General features: G+C 40.2%; 1 protein-coding gene across 17 annotated transcripts in view; it reads right to left on the bottom strand.

Moving 5' to 3' along the window:
• The window catches only part of KLF7 (KLF transcription factor 7), a 123070-nt gene that overhangs the window by 58102 nt on the left and 40778 nt on the right, over positions 1 to 24190 (bottom strand). For 6 of the 17 annotated variants that reach the window (XR_003436316.1, XR_003436302.1, XM_027123034.1 and 3 more), the window contains exon 2: positions 14238 to 14868. Coding sequence is in view for 13 of the 17 variants with exons in the window: in XM_027123034.1 (XP_026978835.1) it covers positions 14238 to 14868 (631 nt within the window). In the remaining 4 variants the exon portion in view is untranslated. Of the gene's footprint in view, positions 1 to 4645; positions 4755 to 6423; positions 6818 to 7078; positions 7212 to 14234; positions 14869 to 24190 lie in introns of those variants that run through there. The other 11 variants (XR_003436334.1, XR_003436337.1, XM_027123040.1 and 8 more) reach the window with 5 other exon arrangements.

The following is a 24190-nucleotide window of genomic DNA, read 5'->3' as shown; positions in this document are numbered from 1 at the left end:
GGGTGTTCAATAAGTATTGTTTATGGTGAAATACTTTTTAATTTCATGATTTTTTCTTTCTCCTCAATTCTTATTTTAACATATTTATTTACTTTGTGACTACCAATTATCCATTAAAAGGACAACTGGAATAGGCATCCCACAAAGCCTGCAGTTATTACCATATTATAATAATAAAATAAATGTGTTTGCTGTGTATATGCTTAAGTTTAAGCCATTCTACTCAATATATGTTTACCTAAATTTATCTTCATAAATGTTAAGAGCTAGCATATTGCTAAATTATCATGTGGTGAAGCTCTAAGATTTTCCTGAATCATAAAATTCTCCCATCAATTTTTTTTCCCCACCTCATTCACGCCCCTTCTTTCAAACTCTTTCTCTTAAGCCCCTGAATATGCTAAATCCAAACTATCAAACCCTCCCATTAAACTCTCTCCACCTTGTGAACTGAACAGTTAACCCTTATGCTAGTTTCCATCCCATAATAGGGGTTTAATGAGTTTCTGCCTCAACACATGGATAAACTTCATTAGCAGCCATGTGTGTCAGCATATTAAAGGCCCTTTAATGTCTTAAAATTGCCCTATTTCAGTTGCTATTGTATAAATTCAAAGAATTCTTATCTATGGCGCTGAGGAGGTTGAAAGTGGTCGATGGGCCCCCTACAGTTCCAGACTGAGGTATTTAATTTTATCCTGCTGGTACGCCTGACCTCGAATTAGGGTTTCTAATTTTATATACATTAGTGTATTATCACATTGGCATCATTTTAAAAGATGAACAGCCTCAGTAAAAAACACCCTTTCCAGAAAGAGAAGAGCGGCTTCGTATCTCTGAATCATCCATGCTGCTTCTGACCACGGACAGGAGCCCTAATCTCATTTAATGCCCTGTCTTCCTTTAGAACTCCTTATCTGACTGGCTCTTCCCTTCTTAACTGCTGGTCATTTCTGTGGCACAGCACCTGACATCTACGGGCACTTAATACCTGTTTGTAGAATGACTGAATGAACAAAGTAAATAAGAATACTACTAAATTCTACTAAATAGAATGCAAGCCTAAGGGACATGGTACAAATTTTAATTCTGCCAGTGGCAGGTCGTATACACTGGACTAAGGCATATTTATAGTTTTGGTCCTCAGTTTCCACTATATGTGATAATGCTTGTTTTTATTACTTCATATGGATAGACTATTAACATTTGTCATTTTAATGAGTGAATTGGGAATGTTATAAGAAAGTCTCTCTTTAATTAAAAAAAAAAACGGTTTAATAGTAATGACCATAATAATAGTAACTATTGCAGTAACAGTAATGGGCCTGGAAACGGAAGATCATCCCTTTGTAATTTCCTTGCTCTGGCTCTCAGTCACTTGATGAGGCAGTATGTTTAAGGATCCTGCCGGTTCTTACCTATTTAGAAGACACTTAAAGTAGTTTTCATTGTCAATTTGTATTTAAATGATAAGTTTCTCATTTCCTCTGAATGGGTTATGAAGAAAAATATCTGTATGGCTTCTTTTCCCCTCATGAGTTAGCACAGAAGTTAAGACCTCGGACTGCAGCAATACTGTCTGATTTGAATCTTGGACCAGCCATCTAGGACCTCTGTGACACTGGACGAGTTACTTGACCTCTCCTGGTCTCATTTTTCTCCTCTTTGAAATAAGAATAGCACCTGTGTCATTAGATTAATATGGCTTAAAGGGTTATATTTGTAAAAGATTTCTGTTAAAAAAAAAAAAAAAAGACAAAAGGCCCAAAATGGAGTCATTTGTGCTAAGCCCCACATCATCAAATCAAGACTTAATACCTAACTTAACTATAGTTTTAGCCTCCCCCAAGAATGAAATCTTAAACAAGTCAATCTGGAATTACCTGGTAAGCACTAGTGAGGTAATCTGCCTGAGAGACCCCTGCCATCCTCCCTAAAGGAAGATGATCTTGCCACAAACAGCTGTTTGCTGGTATAACTTCCTTGTCCTGCCACCTTCTGCCTATAAAAGTCTTACATTTTGTAGAGCTCTTCAGAGCTCCTTGCTATTTGCCAGATGGGATGCTGCCCAATTCTTGAATCACTGAATAAAGCCAATAAGATCGTTAAAATTTACTCAGTTGAATTTTGTTTTTTAACAGATTTGGAGGCAGTGGCGGGATCCAAAGGAAACTTCTGATGGCTTCAGAGATAACGAGAAACACAGGCACTGGTACCTGTAAACCTTTGAGTTCTCTGTCTCATCATTTTCAAGGGCTGTGGGTAAGTTCCTCTCAGCTCTGAGTTCTGCTCTCTTTGCATTGAGCTCCTGATCCAATTGGCTTTCCAGTGCAAGGTTAACGGGCCAGCCTAGTATGATAGGAGGCTCTAACAGAGTGCCAATCCTTAGCCCTTGGTTAGACCACAGCCCCAGTCCAGGGCTTAGTGGGTCAGCGTGAGCTGGCAGACGGTCCCACCTGGAACCCAAGTCCCTAGCCCTTGGTTAGTCCACAGTCCCCATTTATTAGAGACTGTTTAGTCTGTAGTTCCTCATTGGGAACAGCTGGTGGTGTCCACCTAGCACCTTCTCTTGGCCAGTATGCAGTAACATGTCTTTGGTTACTGCTGGTATGTTAGTGTGCATATGAGGTAATGACTATTGCTAATGGGAATCTCAGAAGACAAAAGTCACAAAATTGATGGGTATGGTCGAGCACTTAAAAGCTGTTAGAGCGCTTGTCACCTAACTCAAAAGACTCCTGTGTTAGGATAAACTGGTCACAAAACAGGTTAGACTGACACCAGGTCACCTGCCAATCCCAAGAAAATTTCCACACAACAAGGTGTGCTGTAAAACACCACACAATCCCCAACCCAGTGCCACATCCCTCTTGGGTATTAATTCTGGCTCCGAGAGACCCAAGGCTTAGCTAAAAAAATTAGGATCCTTACGTTTCAAAGAACTGAGTACACTACCTCTGGCACACCTGCTTATTTTATGTCTAAGAACCATGGTCCCGGAAGCTATAAATATCTTAACAACAATGGCAAAACCTTACTAAAGACAACCTAGAATTACAACGGCCATTATAGGGCGTGTTCCATTTAGACATGATCATTTAAGAAAGCGTGCCTTAAAACAAGGGTTCCCAAATCAAACAAATAGAATGGGATACCTACCGTAATTGGCAGGCAGAGGCTCCAAAGTTCCAAACTACCTTCACTGAAAGATGTGTTATAAAAGGCTAATGAAAAGACTCAAGAGGTACCTAAAACCAAAGACCACAGGAGGGACACAGTTCCTACTGCTCCCCTTTACCCCCCTTTGCTGTAACATTCCTTCTACTGTCTTCTGTTTGAATTGTCTTTCAATTCTGAAGAGACTACAGGACTGAACAAGTCTGCCAAGTTAGTGGCCATACAGACACCCCCATATCTACCCTCAAAGGAAGGTCCCCATATGCACCCCTCCCAGAGTTGACAGGACTCCGAGAGATTTTCTGGTAAACTGCTACATTATTCCCTTAAACAGCCAAGGAAAAATAAAATTTAAATTAATGGAAAAACCTTGTCAAATTCTGGTAAATACTATAGCCTGCAGATGGGATCCTGGGAAACTGGCAGAAGCCAGCAAAGAGTGAGAGTTCTTACCAGAGGGAGCTCTCCTGAATTTCTGTCTGTTATGCCCAGTTGGGAGAGGAAAATAAAATTTCACACTGCCCCTTCCTTTCTAAATCCAGATCCATTGGTTATTGATCCTTTCTCTCCCAAGGACAGCTGTTACCTTCTTGTTTGTCTTGTTTTACGTCCTGAGAACTTGGCTTGTCAATTTGAGGGCCTCAAGATATGACTGGGCAGAAATGTAGGTTACATCCCATTTGCAGCTAGATATGGCTGGACAGAAATGTGGGTTAAACCCCATTTGCAGCTTGGGTATACAGCCAGCCCTCAGGGGAATTGTCTTTTTTTTTTTTTCTTTCTTTCTCTTTTTGGCTATCTTTGGGAGTGGCTCCGAATCTTGGGAGGGTAATAACTTTTGCATCCTCTTTGGGGACATCTCTTGAGTCCATAGGATTGTTCAATACTGCCAGTATTTTTTATTTCATTTTATTTATTTATATTTATTGCGTGTGTCAGCTGAAAACTGACAAGATATTTGAAAGCATTTTTTAAATAGCTCTGTGATCAGAAGTTGGCCAAACTGGAAGCTGATATTCAGAGCCTGACAGAAAAAAATTTTTAAACCTTCTCCCCTAAGATAAATGAAACTATGTACCCAGGAGGAAAAAAATAAAATAACAAAAACTATTCTGATGCCTTTGTGGAAGGATTTACTAAAACATTCCGAAGACAAACAGCTCTAAATCCAGAACATAAATTTTCATTTCCATCTTAGTTGGAAATCCTCTCCCCAATATAAAAAAGCAAATTGAAGATAATGTGGTTGAATAAGCAAATCAACCCCTTGATAATCATTTAGGCTACAATCCACTTCTTTGAGAAATTAAAAGCAACTGCCCCTATCTTACAAATTTTTGCAAAACCAGAAATGCAGCTCTAGAAACAATTCGAAGTCCAATCCCCAAACCTCCCCTATTCATCTCAAAAGACTTGTAGGTATTGTAAAAATTCTGGCCTTATGAAACAAGAGTCCTTCTCGGACGAACTTACATTCTTTTCCTGTGCCTTTGAGATGTAAATGTTCTACCAGGTCTTCTCCAGGAAATTGTATCTAGGCCATATCTCTTTGAAGTGCAAACTCCAGGGAGGTAATTCTTACCAAAGGGAAAAAAGGGGGTAGGGAGTTATTTGGAACTTAGACAAATGAAAAATCTTAAGTGTCTTCTTCACAAATATTAGTGAAAAGCTTTAGCCATCTGAGCCTTAACTTATTCCATCTGCCAAACACACAATTTTGATCCAACTTATTTTATATAACTAGTGAGTTTTGTATTATTGTACCTAATTCATGGCTAAAATTTGAGGATGGAAGCTCTAAGGTCTCTGAGTCAGTCTGTATGTTTATGTGTGTCTATATACACAGTTGACACTTGAACCACAAAGATTTGAACTGTTTGGATCCACTTGTTTGCAGGTTTTTTCCAAGAGTAAGTATTTCAGTACTATATGATCTGCAGTTGGTTGAATCCGCAGATATAGAGGAACCATGTATACAGAGGGCGGATGATGAGTTACACACAGATTTACCACTATGCAGAGGGTTGGCACCCCTGAACCCCACATTGTTCAAGGGTCAACTGTATATGTGTTGTAGATGTGTGGTATTTTCTACCTCTGGATGGTATTGCTAAGATTAATTTGTAAAGGGCTCCATTTAATTGGTTTAAAAACAAATGCTATATAAATTAAACATAGTCTCAGAAATATGAAAACTCAAATGTTTTTCAAGTTCACGTGACCTAGGATAATCTTCAGTAAATAAAAGCTAGTTTAAGTTTGTTGGCTTAATTAAAATAGATATGTCTTTAGAGTTATCAACATTGAAAATAATGCAGACATACAATTTTATTCTACCTGGGTTTACTAGTCAAATAAGTTCATGTTATCTCCATTACAAAATTTTTCAGCAAGAAAAATAACTTGGTATGATAAAATTTTCATGAGTAATCTAAACATAACTGTTGAGAACAAGTGATTTAAATAGATGTAAGTGGGTAAGCGTTTCCACTATCCAGCAATAACTATGGTTTATGGTATATCTACTTAAATAGTTTCCCCAAATCTTTTTGGTAACTTGAAACCTTAAAGTTTTGCTAAGTTAAATTAAATGATGAATAGTCACTGACTATCTAGATCATTTCCATATAAATACTGGAACATTAGTCCTGAACACAGGTTTATCTTTTAGCTTCTTATTACTGAGAAACTTGGGTTTATTAGTAGACATGGGTTTTTTTTTTTTTTGCTACATTGGAAAATTTATTATGAGAAAGAATATACTTCTAGAAATTATGAAATGTATTTATAAATTTGCCAATCCACAGAATGCCCATATAAGAGACAGTCCACAATTTCTTACATCTTAGTTTTCACTATGAATTAAGGATGCATTCCTTATTTTCAATATTATCAATATATGTAATTAAAACTACTTAGAAAAAATAAGGGTGAAGGAAAACAACTGTGTATGAAAAGTAGGTAAGGAAAGTAAAATGACTGATTGTTCCAAAATGAGAAAGAAAAAAAAAATAGGACAAAATTGTAGAAAGTTTGTGGAAAAGGAACCTTGGAAACAAATTTTATGTGTAGTCAGGCTGGCTAAGATTAGAATGAATTTATTTACGTTTAAAAAAATGAGTTTTAATATCAAAAGTACACTAGTATAAAATTAGAATTGGTTTTCTCTGTTAAAATTACAAGGTTTTATTGTACTTTTAGTCTGCTTTTGATAATGGATTGTGAAATTTTCTTTATTTTTTAAGTAATCTGCCTGGACAGTGAAGATTTTGTGTCTTACCAGCAACTTACTGTGCTTCACACTGTCTTTATCAGGTCTTTGACTGCTTGAGAAAACCCAATCTTCTCAATATTAAAAGAGCTAAGTTTTGCTTACAACTATGTAACCTTCTGTATTTGCCTTTAACAGTATCTACTGTCACTATTAAATGGATATTTTTGACACACTTCCCCCCAAATCAAATTCTAAGTGAAGTTTTTTGACTTCAAACTTTCTTTGGGATTTTCCAGAGGGCCCCTGGAACATCTCAAGAGATTTATTCTGTCTCCTCATAAAAAGAAAGATGTTAAACTAAATAGGCTTATTTGATATGTTAAATTAAATAAGAAGCATTGCCAAATAGGTAACAATAAGTCTTCTCTATTTTGTATTTGTATATGTTATAAGTGTTCCAGAAATCGTATGAAATTCTTAAATGTTAAATGTTCTGGTAAAATGTTATCAGTCGTAATTCCAGTTACTATCTTAAAATGTATATCACAGAAATAAATACACTTCCTCGGCAAATGAGTTCTCATCAGATCTTAACAGTGGGCATTTTAAAGTCTTTTATAATTTACAGGCAGTTATTGTTTTACTCTGATATTTTTGCAAAAGTGAGACTCATGGAAAGGACCTTACCAAGTGCTTCTGACCACTGACACTGCTGCAAAAATAGAAGGCACTGAACCTTGGGTACATATCTCACAGCTGAAGAAGGTTCCACCTGACATCTGCTCCTGGGCAAACTCTGGAGACCTGCAAATTAAACTGACTAGGAAGAGAAGTAGCTGACATCAGTATAGACTGCTTCCACCCAAGATGCTGAATCAAGACTTCATACTTTAACGAAACATTAAAAACCTTTCTTCTTCTCTTTGTTTCCTTTACTGTGGCATTGGCCTGGAACGACAACACCATCATATCTCCCAGGCCATTACTAAGGGGGATAACCTTTTAGACTGCTGGATTTGCCATTAAAAACTCCAACCTGTCCATAATGCTAGAGACCCCCTGGTCCTTCCTGCGACCAATTTTTCTTCTATTCCTAATGTCCTGTAAACTACAATTGAACCCCCCTTAGAAGTCACTTAGAGGGTCTAACTTTTATGGCCAGGACATTCAGTGCCTTGTTTTTACTTTTCTCTGATTATAGCTGTACTTGCCCAACTAGACACAATACCTAGACAAACCATAGTACATTTGCACCTCGACGTTCTTATGATTATCTAAATCAGATCTTACCCCAATCGTGAAAAGATCTTACCAGCTGCACCCATTTTTGCAAGGAATTTAGAACAACTTTTTATTTGGGGCTAGGAGATTTACTTTCCAAATGCACTGAAAAACTAACTGACCCCTGGCTTGAATGGGCAAGTGCAACGATCCCTGCAAATGAATCCGTTAACAGTGCCACCTTCATGGGAATGATTTGTGCCCTCACATGATTAATCTTTGTCTGTGGTGATTATCATTCTCCTTGGGCTTATGCATACCTAGATGGCTGGTACATAACCAGGCAATGCCTCTTAGGTTACCTAACTGTGCCCCTAACCATCCACAATCAAACTGAGGCACCTCATTGGTCAATTCCCCTGATTTACATTGTCAAGTTAGAAGGGACCTATCAGAAGGCTTCAGGACTCAGGATTCGCTTCCTTTGGCAGGCACTTACTTCCCTGGTTAGAAGTGAGTACAAATGAGACTATGATCAGGAACCTTCCTTAACTCTTGAAAGTATTGCAAAATCCACTGCTAAAGCAATAGCTGCCCAAGAAAATTCCTTAGACTCTGACCAAGGTTGTTCTTGATAATGGGATAGCCCTTGATTATCTTTTAGCTGAACAATAAGGTGTCTGTGCTGCATCCAATACCACTTGCTGCACTTGGATTCACACTTCTGGGGAAGCTGAAACTCAGCTACATAAAATCACTGAATAAGTCACTTGGCTTTAAAAAGTGACTCCTTCAATGAGGTCTTCCTTGACGTATTTGATTTTGCTTGGTTTGGGTCTTGGGGAGCATGGCTCTGAAGTGCACTCCAGACACTGGGAATTTGTCTTCCTTACAATAATCATAGTAGTCTTCCTGGTGCACTTTAAATGCACGTTTAAGTGCATGTTCATGGTCACTAACCACCAAGCAAGTAACACCCTAAGACTGAAATGTCAGAAAAGGGATGAAGAGAATGACCAACTTAAAAAGTGTGAAACTTAAGTCATGACCTGTGAATAGCACACAGAGAATCAGCAAAAACTGTGAGATCTTCAGAGCAGTAGCTGGGAGTGGCATTAATGCGTTAAATTTTGATCACATCTCTAAGGCTGAGTTTGATCAGAAAGGGAGAATTGTTAAAAAAAGAGACAACTGGCCCAAAATGGAGTCACTTGTGCTAAGCCCCACTTCACCAAACTGAAACTTACAATTTTAATATAGGTTCACCGGCCCCAAGAATGGAATCTTAAACCAGTCAATCTGGAATTACCTGATCAGCGCTAGAGAGGTAATTTGCATGATAGATCCCTGTCTTCCCCTAAAGGAAGGTGACCTTGCCACAATCAGACTCTTTGCTGGTACAACTTCCTTGTCCAGCCCCCTTCTGTCTATAAAAGTCTTTTGTTTTGTATAGTGCTTCAGAGTTCCTTTCTATTTGTTAGATGAGATGCTGCCCAATTCATGAATCACTGAATAAAGCCAATAAGATCTTTAAAATTTACTCAATCGAATTTTGTTTCTTAATACTCTGAACAATACCTGGCATATAGCAAGTGTTTATAAGTATTTGTTGAAAAGTAAAATAAATTATATTTCAAACTTTAAAGAACTTTCATTATATGTATAAAATAAGCACTTTTGTTTGCCTCTTAAATACTACACTCATCTTTTTGTTTGTAATGTTTTTACTCACCTTTCCATTTAAAAACAATTTCCCTAAATCCTAATTAAACTTAGAGATTGTGCCACATCTTGATTCATTATGGCCACCCCAAAGCAGATATAGAATGCTAAGTAAATTGCACGTCCTTTTTATCTTTTCACTTAGAAAGCATACTTTTATATTTTTCAGTGCAAAATCTAGAATGTCCTATCACCACCCATGGATTAGGCTAAAGCAACCCCAGTCTATAGAGAGCTCTCCAAGTAGCACAAGAGAGGACGTGGCCTCTTTTCTTCCTCTTCTGTGACCAACAACCAAAGACTTCATTGCTGGCCTTTGTCCAGACTTTACCAACCTGACTCATCTTAATAGTGTAAATGTGGACATGCTTTTATATGAATTTCCATATTAGAAAAGTCTGCTCGCTTAACACAAAGCACCATTTCAATCACAGACTTTCTTCCTTTCCTACCCAGCAGTGATCAAGAAGAAATGTGGAATATTATTCTTTCTCATTTTGAATAGAAACTACTAACATTTTAACAAATTGATTTTTGCTGAAAATAAGCATAATAAAGTGGTTTTTTTAATTGAAAGTGAGAGATTCCCCTGTGTCAAAATATAAGAATTATTTAGCTGTCTCCAAGAAGATGAATAAAACTATGAACATAATGGTTGACTTATTGAGAAAGAAAAATATATTATACAAAGACCAGAAAACAGAGTGGGAGAGAAAGGTCTGTAATGGCTTGGCTGCTAAAGGACATTTTTACGCTCATGCCAGCACTAAGTGCTCTTCCCAATGAATAAACCATATGTCCATTTTTATATGCTTTCTTTCACTAAGATTCTGCTACTTCACAATATTCCTTTTGTCCCAGTCCCTGCCTCATCTTCTGCAACCCCCAGCCTGGCTCCCCCATCCCTCACTTCACCTCCTTGGGCAACCAGTATTTGTGCCCTAGCTACCAACTTGAACATCTGTTACCTGAAAAAAAGAAAGGCCACCTCACTGCCTAACATCCTCCAGGGCAAAAAGTTTGAAGGATTCAGCATCCTCAAAAAACAGACACAGAAGGGAAAAAAAAAGAAGCAGCAGCATATCTTTTCCAGCTCAGTAAATCCTATCTGTATAAAGATTAAATGGATAACACTTTTAAAAATTCTTCAATGCAAGGAAGTCCATGTTACCAACAACGTATTGTCTTTCTTTATGCATAGACAGAGACCCACACATTTTATTTCACATTTGCAAGTGTCTCTTTTTCAACATATTACCATATAGAAGAGATAGATCATATATATAACCCTAGAGAACAAAATGCCAAGATTTTCCCTCTTTCTCCTGGATGGTTTTCTCTCTCTCTCTCTCTCTCTTTATGTCCCAGAACACTTCCCCAGCTGAAGGATAAGAAAATATTTTCACTGAATTAAAGTGAGCCCTGTGTTAAAACAGCTTGCCTGAATCCAACCAGAGCCCTTCAGCCATGGCTCACAGTCCCAGCCGCTCCGCGGCATGTGGGATCTTCCCGGACCAGGGCACGAACCCGCGTCCCCTGCATTGGCAGGCGGACTCTCAACCACTTCGCCACCAGGGAAGCCCCAGAGCCAATTTTTTTAAACTTCATTTCAACACTTAGTCAGCAGCTCTTCCTACTCCATTCACTTCTAGCAGCAGACTCATCTCCAACCTGAATTCCCATCACCGTATACCTTTGCCCTCAAGCTTTTTACTAGTCTACTTCCTTGATATGTTTGCACTTAATTTGATTCCATCCTTCATGCTTTTTTCATTATTCTTAGTTCATCCACACCACATAAATTATCACTTTTGTTTTTTTCAGTTCCCCATGTGCCCCCTTCACACCAATTCCAAATAAATACTTCCGATTCTCATCCATTTCATCCAAATTAATTCAGATTCCCTCTCCTAATCCCCCATCTCCACTTCTGCCTCCCCTCCTATCCTTCCTATCCTTTCTACCTCCCCTCCTATCCTTCCTATCCTTTCTGCCTCCCCTCCTATCCTTCCTATCCTTTCTACCTCCCCTCCTATCCTTCCTATCCTTTCTACCTCCCCTCCTATCCTTCCTATCCTTTCTGCCTCCCCTCCTATCCTTTCTCTTTCTCAAAGCACCTACTTTTCCCTCCATGCTTGTCTCTGCAGAAGGTTTTACTGGCAAAATGCTTCTGGAGGGTGCAAGGCCATTGCTTCCTGTGTTGTTTTAGGAAAGTCATGCTCTACATTACCATCAACTTCAATGGGCCAAGGCCTGCATGTCCAATTTCACCCTCCATGAGTAATGTCCTTGTATCATCACCCCTACACTGAAATTATGGAAGTGAGGAAAGAAAAGCTTCTTGTTCTTTGGTGGCATTTAACTTTAAGTGGTTTATTTCTAGTTTACATAAAGCTGTTTTTGCACAAAATCACTGCTAATCAAGATCATCGGCAATAGTCACAACTATAACCAACCCTATGACTATCCTTAATGAGCTCTTACCATCTGCCAAGTATTTTACATATGTTTACTCATTTAATCTTCAAAACAATCTAGGAGGTAAATTATCCCTCTTTTACAGATGAGGAAATTGAGGCTCAGGGAAGATACATCATGTATCCAGGTCATAAATCTAGGAAGTTGTAGAGCCAGAATTCAAACCCAAGTCTCCCTGACTGCAAAGCCCTGCTCTTAACCACTCTGCAGTACTGCCTTTCTAATAATGCACGGTGCCTTCTTGGGTAAATTCCCCACGGGGAGGAGTCTTTCCACTTTAATTCGCTATAAGGCAAGAGGTTGCAGGTGATGGGAAACATAATGAGCTCCACCTTGATAATCACTCTGAACAGAAAATGCCCAAAAAACAAAGCACAAAATATGCATCACTCCTCAGAGTTATCCTTCTAACACATCCATTGGAAAGAGGGGATAGGGAAAAGAAGAAAATGCTCTGGACTCACCCCCAAAAAAGACTCTCTGCTTCCCCAGAGCCGTCCAGTCTCACACTAGGCAGGACATAGCCTGTCTCACGTCAGTAATGAAAAACTGTGCTCATAAGCATGAATTCCACACCCCCAACAATGCTCAACCTTCTTGCCTCATCCTGCCTTCTCTGGTTTCCTGCGGGGAACAGGAGATGAGTCATGGCTGAAGCCTGGGAGCACTGCAATGTCTTCTCGTTACTTTACTCATTGACTTGAGAAAGAAAGACATATAAATAAAAACTACCTCCAGGACAATATCAGAGAGAGGAAAAAGAAAAGCTGAAAATTGAAGGAAGCTTTCGCCTTGATGTATGTGGACTGGAGGACTTGAACCCAATCTCCAATGGGAACCCTGAGTGGCACCTGAACCTGAGCCACAGGTTCAAAAGTTACCTTAGGGGACCTTCCCATGAACCAAGCAAGGGCAGAAGGGAAAGTCAGTTCGGAGTTAGAGGACAGCATGCCTAAGTCCTGTGGTGTGAAGAAGCAACGTCCACGCTCATCCCCCCGTGGGAGTACCTTCCAGGTTCGCGGTGGTGATGGCTTCTAGTCACACATTATGTACTCCTACCTCAGGGAAGCTTCTCTGTCCTGCACAAAGACATTTCACAGACCCCCTCCCCCCAGAAGATTAAAGCTGAGAGGGGCCTTAAGATCCAGATTGTTTGGCAGATGTGGAAAATGAGGCCGCCAGTGAGGTAAAGCGATGTGCTCAAGGTCACAAAGCTAGTTAGTAATAGCACTGGAGTAGAACCCAGGTTTTCCTGATTTTCCAGCCAATGAACTTTGCACTGTACACTTCCTTGGTGACACAGCCCACAAACCACCACAGAGTACCTGGAAGACAGGCAGTAAGCCCGAAAAGAACTCTCACCAACACATCTCCTAGCCTAGATCCAATCCCCTATTTCTCCCTGACAACACTCTGATTCTGCTGTTTATACTTTCGGAGGTTTTCCCTGTTCAGCTTGTACTGTGCACGCAGTATGCAAAAACCATACCAGCAATACACTGTCAGGGACTCATTAAAAAACCCCAATGATAGTAATTGCTCCTACGATGCTAACCCCAAGAAGAGCCACCAGCCCTAAGCTTCCAACTCAAACCAGAGAACAAAGACCGGATTCAAGGAATATGCTAATCTCACTCTTTTCTCTGCAAACCCCCCTCTACCAAATTATCCCATCGCTCCCAAGATCAACATGATTCCTGGGAGTCACCACAGAAGTCCTGAGGAAAATATACAGTCCCCACCGGTCCCCAGCGCCCTTACCACACACACAGCAATGTAATCACTTTAGCAACTTCTCAGTAACAAGCTCATTAAAAAGCAATTCTGCCATCTCTCCATAAAGCATGCGCCAGAGAACAATGCAAAAGAGGAGATGCCAATTAATTATAGAATGATCACCTCTAATGAACTCTGAAACCCTCCTGCTGTTGGTGACTTTGATGAAAAATCAGGGATGCTGGAAAAAGAGTGAATAGGGACACCTTGGCTACCTTGCTCAATTGTGAATTTCAAATGTACCTCCTAGGATTCCACTGTTGATCCAAACTGCAAAATTGCACTGATAAAACAATGAAAAGTACCAGGAAAGTGACAGGTGCACATATCACGTACGGTTGTGAGTCACACCACCAGAGCCCCTGTTCAGGCATCCTCAGTAGTGTCTGATTCTACACCATGGTTGTAGAATTATTGCCTCTGAAAGTGTCTCCGAGCCAGTGAGTGACAAACCCATGTCCTGTGCTCAGGACACCTGGAGATCCTAAGGTAACGAGTGAGTCGCCTGCTTCCCCACCCAGGCCCACCTGCCTCTCTGCACCTCCTAGTTGGCATGGAGGCCACTTCTCGGAACAGAGAGAAGCCCTTCCCACCATGAGGCTAAAGGAGGAAAAAGAAGAAACCACGTGCGGCCAACTTGTACCACTACCTGTGTGAGTCCTCTGGTGGGCCTTTAAGTGGGAGCTTTTTGTATAAACTTTCCGGCACCCGTTAAACTGACAGCGGTGAACCCTCTTCTTGTTTTCGGGGCATGCCTCAGCCCCTACCCCTCCTTGTTCACTGTCGCTCTGTCCACTCTTAACTGTCCCAGCTGCCGCCACGGCTGCCGCTGCTGTTGCCACCCCTCCCACCTTTACTGAGCTGAGTGCAGCCTTCTTGGCCACCAGTTTCAACGTCACTGTGCCATCCACGGCTGAGAGAGTCTGTGAGGTTTTGACCAGATGGCGGCTGAGCTCAGGGGACGAGGGGGGCGTTAATGAGGTCACTGCGTTGAGCTGGGCCTGGTTGACGGCTGTGTAGCTGTCTAGAGAAGAGCTGGTTGGCTGGAGGCTGAGGCAGGTCTCAGATAGCAACTTGTCCCGAGAGAGCAAAATGTCCACTGCCGAACTCTTCTCACAGATGGTCGCTTCCACAGGGAGCAGCAGGGGGTCTAAGCGCCGGAAACTTTCCTCAATGCACGGGGGAGGAGAAGCACGGAGGAAACAGTCTAAGTCCTCACCAAAGGTCTCCGAGATCCTCCTAGGCTCCGTCTGCAGGTAGCGTTCCAATTCAAGGCATGTCTGCAGAGGGGAAGGAGGGAGGGAGAGAAACAGCCATCAGAAGCAAAGAACACCACGAGACCACATGTTGACAGGCTGAGGAAGAAGATACAGGAAGGAACAGAGAATGTTTCATGGCTCGTATCTGAAATTCTCTTGTTGAAAGGTCTGACCTTGTTATTTTCTCCCTGGACACTTCTGAAGAGTTCACAAGGGTCACATGATATGAGTTCAACTACTATAGTTAATGGGGAACTAGAAGCCCAGAAGGGCTATCTCACACCATCAAGTTCCCTGAGAACATTTAATGTTAAAATGGTCTCATGCTCCACAATCCAATTCAGCAGGTGAGATGCTCTAAGCCTCCCTAGGAGTTCCCGCGCAAGCAAGAAGCAAATAGAATCAGACAAGATTTTCATATCAAGACTCCACACAGTCCAACTTAATTTTTCAAATAGACTTTAGCAAGTCACAAAAATAGACCAGTTTTCCAACTTGCCCTTTAGAATAAACCATGCCCACCCAAACTAAGTCATGAGCTGAACCAACAGCAAGCCCTGCCTTGGGAATGGATTCCCTAACCAGCAGGAATGGACACTGTTCTAAAGAACGCCTTGTATAAAACCTTTGATGCACATGACAAAACCCCCATTGTTTACAGCAAGTTATTCAAAATACAATTGCTACATACTGTGTGGCAAGGAGCATGAGTCCCATTATAATAGTTTGACATCTCTGACTCCACAATAAAAATAAGTTCCATCATAGCTATTTGAATTGGTACAGTCATAAGACACAATCTATTTCAACATAAAGTTTTCACCCAGTAAAGAAGTGAGGAAAAAGAAACCAAAAAAACAGAAAGGTTCAGAGTTTCAACAAATCTTCATCCATGGTGCATGTAAGTCTTTGTAAGATGGGGGAAGCGCTATTATGGCCAAAGCGGATTTTAAGTTTATAATCTAAAAGCTCTCCTCACTTAATCCTACTCTTCCAGAATCTGGTAGAAAACCATGGTGCTAACTTATACTATCAGTTCAATTCGCTCTAACTTCTGGGGCTTCAACAAAGAAAACACTGATGGCAAATTTAAAATGTGACTAGCTCCTAATTTACTGCCTCTGTAGAGCTTCTATGTTTTCAACCAATGTTCTGATTCTAGGTTTTTATTCTGTTAAGAATCTATTTTAATGATATACCTAGTTGTGTTGTATCTGTCAAGGATTTTATTTTGGTGACATTTCAAAAGATTGGTTTTTAATCAGCCTTCTGGTAAAACTCTGCATTACTGAATAAGAAAAGCAGATTTTTAACAATGAATCACCTTTGGGTCTCACTATTGATTTTTAATAGGATAAACTAATGAATGGTTCCAATCTTCATTCAACCCTCATGTCACAAGTGTTCACTCAACTACTGTGTTCACAGCAAGGTGCAAGGCTTTCTGTATGTTAGAAGAAGAAGACGGTGATAGATCCATGTGATGTAGGTGCAGAATAAACAATTACCAGCTAAAAATTACATGAATTTATAAGCAAAGTGGTACCAAATAACATAACAATAAAGTATGTTGATAAGTTCTTAGGGGATGAGTGGACAATGAATTCTGTACTCTATATTATGGAGGTATTAATCAAGTAAAGCTTATTGGAAAAGTAAGTTTGATTCTATTTTGCTTATTGATTAAATAATAGCTCTTGCTGAGTAGCTTCCCACCACTTTATATCCGAAACAAGTTCTACCACCTTCTCAGGTCTAGGAATTTGTCTTATCCTTATTTGCCCCTTTTCTGAATTCTATGTTTCAGAGATTTTCCCTTTCATTTTTCCATCTCATTGCTAAAAATTATCATTTACTTCTTTCCAATATTGAAACCCTCAGTGTTAGCCCCAGTCAATTCACTTCTGAATTATAAGATATTACCCCTGAAACCTCCCCTTCCCTTTTTAAACCATCATCTGCCAAGTACAGTGTCTGGTACCCATCAGGTACATTATGTCTATCAAACAAAGATAAAATCAACTTTATACTATTATTTTGATCATTCTATTCTACTCCACTCTACAAAAGCCACCTGCTGACCCTAACCTGGACTAGGCTGAGGCTAGCAATCCTAGAAATGACCACTAATACATGTCTTCTAGAACATAATTGTAATACTCCTTTAGCTTTGCCCAAAGAGCAGAACCAGACCATAGAGACACAGATATGTTTCAGGTAGAAATCAGCTGAATCATAGGTTATAAGAGGTCCTTCCCGGCCTCACAAACAAGGACGATTTCACACTCACAGTCACCAGTGTCTGTGGATACAGCTTTCGGATGTCATGTCATCTTACATATTTTTAGCTCACAGAATCAAAAGTCACTAAGAAATTGTTGTGATTATTAGGAAGCTCAGATCTCTTCATACTCTAAGGAATTCTAAGGAACTGAGATATTCTAAATGCATTTACACACTCTTCAGGGAGGATAAAAAATAACCTACCCAGGGCTTCCCTGGTGGCGCAGTGGTTGAGAGTCCACCTGCCGATGCAGGGGACACAGGTTCGTGTCCCGGTCCGGGAAGATCCCACATGCCGCAGAGCGGCTGGGCCCGTGAGCCATGGCTGCTGAGCCTGCGCGTCCAGAGCCTGTGCTCCGCAACGGGAGAGGCCAAAACAGTGAGAGGACCGCGTACCAAAAAAAAACAAACAAAAATAACCTACCCAGTATGCCCTAGTTTGAATCCCAGATTGAATCCCAAAACACATGGATCACACTAATTATCTAAGGATGGAGATACTTCCCATGATTAAATGTGGGAAAATCTGGACCACTTAAGAGAGGTTATCACTTGCAATCCTAATACAAGGCATTATTATTCCATCTGAGAGTTAGAGAAGCATGAGTACCCATCAGAATGTGCTGAGTAGCCCTCTGAAATCATTATGGAATATTTTTGTCTTGAGAAATCTACTTCTTGTAATATTTGCTGGAGATGAAGCTTAGATAGAAAAGAAGACTTTGTCAACCAGAAACTCAACAGGAGTGTTGGAGATTAAAATGTTAATGAGGAGGAGGATTTCAATGTTAGATTATTTCCAAGCAAAAGAGACAGTTTATCACCAATGTTTTTGAAAAATAATTATAAGAACTCCCTTAAGAAACGCCTATGATGTTTAATTGGAATTTAAGGTATCAGTATTTACTCAGAGATTTTAATACATATACACACAGAGGTATGTATAGAAATAAATGTGTATATGCATGTATGTGTATATATACATGTATTTCCTAGCTCCATCAATGAGAAGAGTCTACAAGCAAAGACACCCCAGTAGCAGTGAGCACACCTGGCATGAAGATCTTGGTTTCTAAATATCACTATCCAATAAAGGGAACCAGAGTGCCTTGGAGAAATAGTTGATTGAAAGGCTGAGGCAAAGAAAATAAAGATGAGACTAGAATATACTGTCATACCAGAAGGTAAGGAAGTGCTCATAAAGTGATGGAGGCATGTCAAAAAGACTCATGAGCCAACCTGAAGGAGTTCTCAAAGTCCAAATCTAGGCAACGTGAGCAACAAAAATGAATAATGATAACAGATTCTAACCCATGGAACATGATTAATATCCAAGAATCCATAGTGATATAAATAAACGGTTGAATAAATAAATAAATGGAGGAGATAGATCAGCTCCTACTTATAGTAAAATTACAATTAATAAACATAGAAGTATTGAAAATAGAAGTATTGAAATAGAAAATCGCCGTTAGTCAAACAACAAAGTAGTAATGAGTACAGGCAAGAATCACCAATGGATGCTAAAATTAATAGATGAAGGTATAATGAGAAACAAGATATTTGCCTAGTCTCAAAGCACCCACCCAACAAGACATTTATTAATTACAAAGACAAAAATAATAATTTTACAGTAGAGAAACCTGGCATGCACCACCTTCACCATATGATAAAATTTTGCAGCGTATTGATATCATGCTCCCCGGACATGATAGGCTGAAAAGGGCACAACATTATTCTGTGCCATTCTTGCCAAAAGTACCTAACTTCAATCTAGTCATGAGAAAACATGAGACCAATACAAATTGAGGGCCATTCTACAAAATAACTGGCTGGTATTCTTTAAAAGTATGAAGATCATGAGGAACAAAGGAGAAGTTGTCACAGATTGCAGGAAACTAAGGAGATAAGACAACTAAATGCAATGGATCCCTGCCTGGATCCTGGATGAGAAAAAGGACACCGGTGGGAAAAATAATGTAATTCAAATAAAGTGTATAAATTAGTTAATGGTATTTTATCAAGGTTAATCTCTTGTTCTGATACTTGTATTATGATTATGTAACATTAAGGGAAGCTGCAAAGAGTGTATACAGGAACTCTATGTACAATTTTTGCGACTTAATATAAGTCTAAATACTTTCAAAAGAGAGAGAGAGAGAGAGAGAGAGAGAAGAAATGCCCATCGGCGGCACACTAGGAGTGTCTCCAGATTGCAAATTTCGATACAGAGTTCAAATGTTTGTTTGTCCACCAGAACCAGAGATTTACTCTGTCCCAATGACACTAGCCAGCAAACTCCAAATTGGAGTCAGCAGATGTCAATTTAATGACATAAATCATGGCTGTCTGGTACCTCACCTTGGAGAAATGAGGCTTTCCTCAGCCTGACCTAACAATACAACTTAGGGTTTGAGCCACTGGATCAGCCTCCACCTTCTCAAAAATCCACTACCGTCAGCAATGGGGAGGAAACGCACCCAACTGCAAAGCGACTTTCTTATTATTTATGAGTCACAGATGAGTTTTGTGAAGGCTGTCCGATATCTCAATTTCAAAATGCATGGCTTCTTCTAGTTTCCTAACAAACATCACCTGAATTTGGTTTTGAAATGATCACCCTGAAATATTTTAAAATACTCTCCATTCTCTTCATAGCCTTCTTGTTGAAACATGCTTATTAAAATGATAATCCAAGACCTAGTTTTTAAAAAAGAAAAAAATTCAAACCTGTTAACTGCCATACCTGCTACTTCTATGATAGGATGCACAGGCAGAATTTGACAGAAAACAGGATAATCCAAGTCTTGCAGGACAAATTAAGTTCACCAAAATCTCCCTGCTGTTGGCAAGAGGTAGTTACTTTCACAGGATCAAGAAACTTGGTCATATGTGGGCATGATGATGCCAAGGTTACCAAATGGCTCTTGTTCAACCTGTCCTTATCTCATCATAATTTACATGAAAATTGCCAGTCAAGATTGCAAATATCTCCAGGTGCTTTTGCCATTTCCCCTAAAACCCTCCCCCTAAAGGGTTTCCCTCACCTATTTTTCCTCTCCTTAACTTCCCCTCATGCCCATATGCTTGACACAATCTTTTATTTTCTCTCCCACTAATCATTCTTTCATCCAAAGTTCAGCATAAAGTCTATCTCTTTCAGGAAGCCTGGTTTAGGAAACACAGAGTTAAGAAAATATGCTGGCTGTCAAGTGTTGAAAGACAACCCTCCTCAATCCTGGACAATTAAACTGTGTCTCCAAAATGAATCTAAGGGTCCATAAATTGGTAGCATGTCTGGTTTATTAAGATTATGATCTCCTTAAAAGCAATGACCATATTGTTTAAATCACATAGGTCTCAAACAATAAAAATAATCTTTTAGAGCTAAATTCTACCTTTGCTATCTCAGATGGGAGATATGTCTAAGTATTTGAAGTGGTGGAGCACTGTAAGAACTTTCTAAAACATAAGCTTGCTTCACAACCCCCATCCATCACCACCACTGAAACTATACCCATGTTTGGTTGGGGCAGACTCTAGTCCAGCCTCCTCAATGCCATCCCTTTAAAGCCAAATGTTTTTAAAACACAAAAAGTTCTAGGCTTTTTTTCTGTCTTTTAATTAGAACATAAGACAAAGCCATTGGTCCAATATTCTTGCCACCACTCAATAACTGTGTCACTAGGAGTAGTTATTTGTAGTCTTTGGATCCACATATACTTGAGTTAGTGAGTCAAAAAAGAAATAGAAGAAATAAAAGAAATGGCATTTTGCTAATGATTTCTTTCTGGAATAATATAGTCATTGAAATAAAGTGCCACCTACACTACTACCTGTGTTCATAATCAATTATCAGTCATTTGTGTTCCCTTTAGCCAGCTGCCCTTCATTCTAAGTATTCCACCTATTTCATTCACTTAAAAGATCCAAGAGTTAAAAGAACAAAGAGATCAAACAAACTGGGGAAAGAACATAGAGGCAAAAATATGGGGAGATAACAGCAATCTCCTTCATGGAAACTTGCAAAGTCATGCTTCTTCTGAGATCAGACCTTGACCTACTGATGTTGATGATGATGATAATGCTGATGCTTCCAGCAAGGAAGGGGTGAATTTTGGCTCCAGAAAGAATGCTCACCCAGTGAACTGCACACACAGGTGAACTGCACTTAGCTGCCCATGGGAGCCCCTTCCTGACATTTATTATGTGTGGTTTTGTCACGTGCTATTAACCATGGTGCCACAGTCCCCAAAGAGTCTGAAGTATAGAAACAGGGAGACTAAGCTCTTACCTTCCTCCTGGGAGTGTCCCAAAGCTTAATTACTTTTCTGTGCTCTGAAATTCACACACAACCCAGAATGGAAATTCAAAGTGACACAAAACAAGCTACTGACAGTAGGGTAATTTGTGCTTCTTTTGTAAAGCAATCTTCTAAAATACTCATTCTTTCTAACATATTATTAACTAAGTTCACACTTCACACTTTTTGGCAAAATCTTTATTCTTCTAACTCCAAGCCAACTTGAAAACTCTATAGGATTGCAAAGATTGATATTTATGGGAACTTTGTGATTTTTTTTTTCCCCCTTCAAAGGATGGTATGATGTAATGGTTCTGACACATTTCTAGTCTTTTTAAATTAGGTCAGAGTTGAAAGATGGGAAAGGAAGTTGAAAGCATGGCCAGAGTTCTGGTACCAATTTTTCTGAGGGATTGGGGGAGGGAAAGGAAGCACCATAATTGATAAACTCAGTAAGCCTGTGGGAGAACCTCACATAACAGGCACCTCAACTTTTTGCCCATCTTCCTGGGTTTCGACATTTCAAAGCAGTTCTGAGGAGGAGAATGTAACAGTGAACCTAACTCGTAGCAGAGAGGAGGTATGAACCAGTGACAAGAATCAAACTTGTAAGACCTAGAGATAGATTTTAAACAAACATTCACTTTTTCTTGACTTTCACTGCCAGAAAATATTTGGGTGGAAAGTTAGGAGAGAATAAATTCTGTCTAGAAATTGTGGGTGAGCAAGTATATGGTATAAGTGAAAATCTCTTACTGCGTTTTTTAGCTATTAGGTTAAAAAAAAGGAACCCACATCAACAGCACACCCCAGAGGTACAACAGTATTACCCATCACTGTCAGAACTGCTGAACTCCGCAAAACCACCACAGCACTGTAACCAGTGTAAGATGCCATTCCTTCCCACTGTCTCTCACATCGACTGGTTGCTGGAGCTGAAACCAAATTAAGTATTTCCCTCTAGTAATCTGTAAATTCTGAGAGACAGTGCTATGAAAATTAACTGAATTCCAAACAAACATGAAAGTTGGGAAATCTCTACCAAAACCCCTTCAATGTTTCTCCTCCCCCAACTATTTTCAACATACAAAGAAAATATTTGTTGTATATTTTTCCTTTGGGGAGGCTGGGGAGAAAGGAGACAAAATTAAAGGCCTGGGGAGAGCATGACGTCTCTGAAATAGACAGCCTCAAATACCCCTTTCATCTCCCAAGGATTCCTTAGTTGCAGCGCATTAAAAACAAACAAACCAACAACCACCAAACAACTCAAATCCGAATTAAGAGTTAAGGCGAATTTTACAGCCATGTAACCTGCGCAGAGTTGGGGCCCACGTCTTGTGCTCCTTGTCTCCCAGGCCTCCAACAACCTGGAAGAGCTCTTTCCTCCTTCACAGTGTCTGTGACCCTTAAAATTCAGTGTCCACTAGGGACAAGGTGGCCCATGCACGAGAGGCCATCCTATCTTGGTTCAGGGTTCTTCTTCCATGTGTTACTTTTCAGAACACACCAATGAGAAGTCTATCACTCTGGCCTCTACCTACAATTACTGCACCTACCCTACATCAGCCCTTAAGGAGAGTCACTCGCTCTCACTTGGCCACTGAACTATAACTAAATTCAACTTCTGAGTCATGGAGAGACACCACTGCTCATCACAGCTAGATCACAGAACATGCTGGGGTCCACTATCAACTTGCTTCCCAGCTAAGTCTCCATTTAGCTTGACACACACTGGAGGAAATCCCATTTGTTACTTTAGAGCTTGAAAGTAAGTTTCATTAGATGTCTCTGCTTCAGTTATTATACTTTCATAGACAAAATAAAATTCATGCCTTAATAGTCAAGGAAAAATCATCCTACACTAGAGCAAAGACCCAGATCTGGGCTGAGAGTGTGGTTTAAGAAAGAAAAAAAATGTACAAGAGACACCCCCAAAGGAAAAGCCCATCACTGCGCGGGAGAGGGCCAACCAGTCCTTGCTCGAGAAGAAGGGCACCCTGCTCCAGCAACTCATGAGAGCCCAAGGACTCGGGAGAAGGCCTCCCCCCTGAGGGGTGATGCTTCGCGAGAACAATGATCCTGACAGTTGCTCAGCTTCACCATTAATTCTCCATAAAGAGCAGTTTTTGCGATGAGCGCTTGTGTCAGGAGGGGCCTGATGGTTCAGAAACCTGTAATTATTCTTGGCTCGCCACCCCCCCACTGCCTCTGCACCTGTGTCAGTTCAAGGCACCAGCTGGCCATGTCTTGCCTCCTGCCTCTTAAAGGGGTGGATTGCGGCTGGGAGGGGGCGGGTGGGCAGGGGAGCCTTCATTGAAAACCCACACTCACGTTACTTGCCTCTTCTTCCAAAATGCAAAAACAAAACAAAAATTTTAAATTCACCAATCTCATCCCTTCCCCCAATGGGTCTTGCCAAAGGAAACAAATAAACATTAATTGGCTAGAGAGCCTTCATTCAAACCAAAATTACTGAAAAACACAGTAACAGGGAAAGGTCTGACAAGGGGTTATTAATCCTGTTTTACAACCCGCTCTTACTCACCCCCCTACCCGCTCCTGTGAACTTTGCACACACACGCACACACCCTCCCCAAACTCCCTGGGCCCCTCTGCACTGAGTGGCCAAGATCGGAACATGCCGAACCCATGACATCATCTCCCCTTCCTCTCCCAAATCACTTGCACAGGCTGACTCAGGCTACTGGGATTTTTTTTTTTTTTTTAAAGCAAGCTCATTTCATTGACTCCCTT

The sequence above is a fragment of the Aethalodelphis obliquidens genome, unplaced genomic scaffold (assembly GCF_003676395.1).
Source record: "Aethalodelphis obliquidens isolate GAN/ISIS:26980383/991018 unplaced genomic scaffold, ASM367639v1 scaffold2, whole genome shotgun sequence".
Taxonomy (NCBI): domain Eukaryota; kingdom Metazoa; phylum Chordata; class Mammalia; order Artiodactyla; family Delphinidae; genus Aethalodelphis; species Aethalodelphis obliquidens.
Note: the sequence above shows the minus strand (reverse complement) of the source record. Positions and strands in the feature narration are given on the sequence as shown.